Raw genomic sequence first — 4,914 nt, 5'->3', positions numbered from 1 at the left:
AGGATTCTAAATTGCAATGGTTGCAATTTAGAATAAATCAGTATATTTTTACAACAAACTCATTTTTATTTAAAATAGGTAAAACCGACACAAAATTGTGTTCTTTATGTCAAAGAAATGAAGAAACTATCGTGCATCTGTTTTGGGACTGTTTACATGTCCAAAATCTTTTAAGCCACTTTATATCAATATGTGACGGAAAAGGTTTACATTACATTACATTAGAAGAAAAATCATTTATATTAGGAACCTCTAATTCAATTTATTTGGGTATAATTTTTCTTATAATCAAATCTTACATATACAGGAAAAGATGTCTACAGGAAAACTTATCAATCCATGAACTTCTGATTGATCTCAAAACCCATATAACTACACTTAAATACACTGCAACAAAACAAGGCAAATACAATAATTTCTTAAACCAATGGACTGACTGGCTTTTTCTCATGTACATGTAGATCCTGACCATTGACATATTTACATAAGGCACGATTTATATATACCTTGTCTGAATACAACAACTCGGTAGTAAATATTTTGATTACGCCTAATTATTAATAGAATATTTTTGACATGATACATGTTTCCTCATAATTCCCCCACTCTCTCCCCCCACTCTCCATTTCCTACTGTCCCTCATTTTCTCTCCCTTAAATTGGTTGAAATTGATCTTGTCAACAGACTTTTAAATTGTGCTAAATATACTTACATGTATATATATATATTGTATGATATATTGTATGTGCAAATGAAATTAATATCAATTAAAAAAAAAAAAAAAAAAAAAAAAAAAATTACTTCTGATTCTCATGTACCTAACATATGGGGACTACATATTGTTTATCAATTTTAACAAGAGACACCTCTCTAACTAATGATAATCAATAAATTTTAGCAACACTCATAAGCCCTAAAGTAAAGCAACTCTCAATTTGACAAGAATATTGACGGGTACTTTATCCGAAACTGTCCCTTGCTACCTATAGAGCCTGAACCCCTGGCACAGGGGTCATGAATTTCACAATTTTGGTATGATTGTGTATAGGCATGCGTATTTCATTGCTGGCCACTCAGCCATGCCTCTTCGAAGTCAACAGGATTTGTCCGCGTTTTGAGCTAAGGCTTTGCGACCGGTGCATATTCTGAAAGTCAAATGTCTTGTTTAAATGGTTCTATTATTATTCTCTCAACCGATTACAGGCCTTTACTTCACATACAGTAATGTAATATTTTTGTAGTGTATTTTATATAGAATTTTTTTTCAGTTTTTTAACAAAGGAGTAAAAAATATTTGATCATTAACATCGTTTTTAACATATAATAGTTTACATGTTTCTAGTGGACATCGGTGAATTAAAAATATTTGTCTGCACTTTTTGGTTTAAATTACCTTAAAAACAGAACAAAAATACCCTTGTTGGATATGTGTACTAATCGAAGTATGTATATGCAATACTAGTTTCTTGAAGATTACTGCGAACATGATTTAATGAAGTTTGATCCTGAAAGTAAACTGTTTCTAGAAATGAAACCCCGTGACAGAACAACCATTTTAACACAAAATAGACAAAAACTCTTTAATTGTCAAGGAGAGCTTATACTTCACATGTAAAGGATTGGAACAGAAGAGAATTAAGAGAAGCAGCGAATCGTGTAGAGTCCAACATAACCAGGACGGTAGCCGCGTCGTTTCGTTGTCGGAGTACTGTGTCTGGCCCGGTGTAAGGTAGTGGACTACCGTCTTCCGCCTTCCACGGATCAACAGCATTCCTCCTTGACCCTTGGACAAATGTTCTTTGTAAAGACTTTGCAACTGACAAATAAATGGCACGTACATGTAGGTACATGTACATCTACATGTAGATATAATCAGATTTAGATTAATGCTAGATTTCTAAAGTTTCCCCCTAAGAAATTATATTTGTTTTTATTGTCGATTTAAAAAGTCATTACAACGAAAGCTTTTTTATGTATTAGTTTAGCATAATTTTCTTACAGCAAGAAATGCCAATTTTTATTATTAAAGAATTAATACCTTGATATTGATTGAAGAAAAAGCATTTAAAAAAGACAACCCAAAACTTTCCAACTAGCACTTACCGAGCTGTTCTGCCAGTGCCTGGGCTTCTTGTGCCGAATTAACCAACAGGAGGCTCCCGCCGTCACTTATACACTGTTGTCTGGCGGTATCATACACAACAGGTGTATCTGAGTAAATTCGGTAACATCCCAGCAGTGGGTGGTCCGTGTACCCAGGGGCCGTGCAGGTCACTGAAAAGGTGGCCGGGCCAGTCATTTTTAGTACATACTGTGGAATCATTAAAATTCGTGGGGGGGGGGGGGTCAATTTTCGTGGATTGCTTAGATTTAATAGATTCGTTAGGAGGTAATTTCGTGTATTTTCTTATACCTTCAAAAGGATATATGATTTTATTACCCAATTTATCAATTAGTGTAGGCTGTTAATTCGTGGATGAGAGGTACCCACGAATTCCACGAAAATTGAGCCACCACGAAATCTAATTTTTCCACAGTACATCAACATAGAACAGTTCCTTTTAAGATATTTTAATTTGCAAGTATTTTTCCTTATATGAACTTATAGAATAGCGAAAACGTTTAATTCTGTATGAACTTTTTTGTGACGTCACAATGAGTATATCATTTGCTTAAAACCTTACACCAATCTAACAGGACAGCTCATTTACTTATATATAAACATTTATGTCTACCATACGAGCAGAGAAAGACAATTATATTCAAAAGTATGCGGAGCTCAAAACAATGATCAATATGTTGAATTCCATAATTATATGTTTCTTTATTGTAAACAGAGAAGATGTATTTGTTTAGTTATACTGGCTTCGGAGCAATAACGCGATCTCACTTTAGTTCTTTTACTCATTTGTTTATAAGGAATAAAAAGTGAAAACTGAGATCAAAACTAAGTTGCATGGCCACATCAAAGTTTCAGTGAAAAAAACCAGCCATTTTATTTACTGATTGTTAACAACATAGAACTGAAATGCTACTTAATGGCATAAACTGTTCATGTTACCCCACTTTTACCGAACGTGTGTGTTAATGTGCAATATATATTATTATTATTTTGATAATGTTGCAATAATTTTACAGATTGTAGCAATATTTAATCTATTTTCCAAAACTTTCAGTTACATATCGCTTCGCTGAATAGCATAGTATCTTAATTGATATATGGATTTAATGAGGGTAGACTTTCATACACTTATGGCTGTATGTATGAAATGTGATTCACTACGTGATTAATTCTAGTACATATCTGATCGAACCTAGAAAATGAAATAATAATTGAAGAAAACTGTTTGAATACTAAAGTATATCTCTTAATCTTAATTGGTTTTTTTTTGTGGTGGATTTTATAAAACAAAAAAGAGAAGAATACCTGATGTCGATGTCGGTTGGGCTGTAGGGTGATTAATAGCCAGAAAAGCCGTTGCCAGAAGGCCAATCTCTGATGGACTAAAATCATAATCACCGTCTACAAATCAACAATACAAGACCAACTATTGAAGAATTTTGCAAGTAAATCAAATTGTAAAGCCTGAAACCCTCTCCAAATTGAATTAATGAAGAAAAATAAACTTTTAATAAGCTCAACTTTTTTGTGAGAATAGCTAAAGGAGGAAAATTATTATGATATCAACCACCAAATGGTATCATATAATTCGCTTTTGCGATTGATACTATGTAAATGCAATTTTTTTTCGGTAATAAATATATTACATGTATGGAAACTATTCATAAAGAAAATCAAATTTAAGAATGCAATCGGTGAACTTAACAAATCAATTCAATATCAAATGTTATTTAAATTATTTTTTCGTCTAGCCCATCTGCAAGATTGCAAGATAAAATGCAAGACTTTTTGAATATGAAGTAAATCATTGGGTGAAGTAAAGTCAAAAACTGCCAAGTACTTACACACAGATAAACCAAGCGCTGATCCAACGAGAAGTGAACTAAGAAGTATCCTGTTGTTTGTTGTCATAGCGGACAGTACTGACAAGTGTAATGCCAACAGGAATAAAATCAAACATCTTGTTATAGTGGCGTTGGAATTGCATGGTTTTTTATCCAAAGTACTTAAATGGGTTCCAGATTAAAAAAATAAATATATATTTTAATTTTTATTGCTGAGTTATAAACGTACTCTTTTGCGGTACTTTCATAACTCAGCAAAATTAAAGAGGTGATAAATTGTGCATACATTTTTACTGAAAACCATGCATACATGTAGTTCAATCAGGATTGAACTTTTCTTTCAATTAACCGTGCATTAAAATGATTAACAAATGTGGGATTTAATAGTAAGTATTTCTACCTCGCAAAGCACATAATCATAGTAGATCCTCAAAACACGTCATACAGAACTATTGTATCAAATACCGTATACTCTATCATTTATTTCACCTACTTACTCTTGCACTGACACATGTATAGAAGGTTAAAGATGATCGTGTTGGTTTATGATCGATGATCGTCTGGATTAATTTTTGTTGCATAGTGTACTGTATAACGCATCACTTGGTGACATCTAGTTATTTCATAACACACTGTACGTACATTGGCGTATTTAGATATACCTGTCTACCCAGAAAAATGACTTTGAAATTTTCAGAATATGTAGACCATGGTTTGAAGTTGTGCACTATATAGTTGTTTTGCACCAGTGGCGCTATTCCTCGGAACTCGCTTAGGCACGAAAATGGGAAACAAATTTTGAATCAAAATTTTCATACGTTTTGATCAGTATCTTTTTATCGGTATATATTTTGTTAAGACATATAGAACAAAAGTAGTAGGGAATTAAAAGATCTATCCAACAAAAATCAAGAAAAGAGGGCTGCCTCCTATAATTAGGGACCAAGA

The 4,914-nt window shown here is 32.9% G+C and overlaps 1 protein-coding gene across 3 annotated transcripts; it reads right to left on the bottom strand.

Annotated features, from left to right (window-relative positions):
- Nucleotides 1-1,433: 1,433 nt before the first annotated feature.
- LOC128172947 (uncharacterized) lies at nt 1,434-4,475 on the bottom strand. 3 transcript variants are annotated; one of them, XM_052838684.1, is made up of 5 exons: nt 4,367-4,475; nt 3,967-4,127; nt 3,428-3,523; nt 2,104-2,274; nt 1,434-1,783 (listed from the first exon to the last, which is right to left on the bottom strand). In XM_052838684.1, exons 1-5 carry the CDS (start codon nt 4,384-4,386, stop codon nt 1,599-1,601), a joined length of 633 nt encoding a protein of 210 aa, XP_052694644.1. In that variant the 5' UTR covers nt 4,387-4,475; the 3' UTR covers nt 1,434-1,598. The 3 variants fall into 3 exon arrangements, with proteins under 3 accessions (XP_052694644.1, XP_052694643.1, XP_052694645.1); XM_052838683.1 differs by having other exon boundaries at nt 1,447-1,816; XM_052838685.1 differs by having other exon boundaries at nt 1,447-1,816; nt 3,967-4,044; nt 4,367-4,456.
- Nucleotides 4,476-4,914: the final 439 nt, after the last annotated feature.

The sequence above is a fragment of the Crassostrea angulata genome, chromosome 2 (genome assembly GCF_025612915.1).
Source record: "Crassostrea angulata isolate pt1a10 chromosome 2, ASM2561291v2, whole genome shotgun sequence".
Lineage (NCBI taxonomy): Eukaryota > Metazoa > Mollusca > Bivalvia > Ostreida > Ostreidae > Magallana > Magallana angulata.
The sequence above is the reverse complement of the archived record's forward strand: the minus strand, read 5'-3'. Positions and strand labels throughout refer to the sequence as shown.

Coding starts and splice junctions, on each gene's coding strand:
- LOC128172947 (XM_052838683.1), bottom strand. CDS start 4,386: ATGATTATGTGCTTTGCGAG. Junction 3,524..3,966: donor AGCGCTTGGTTTATCTGTGT/GTAAGTACTTGG, acceptor GTTGATTTGTAG/ACGGTGATTATGATTTTAGT. Junction 1,817..2,103: donor GGCACTGGCAGAACAGCTCG/GTAAGTGCTAGT, acceptor TTTATTTGTCAG/TTGCAAAGTCTTTACAAAGA.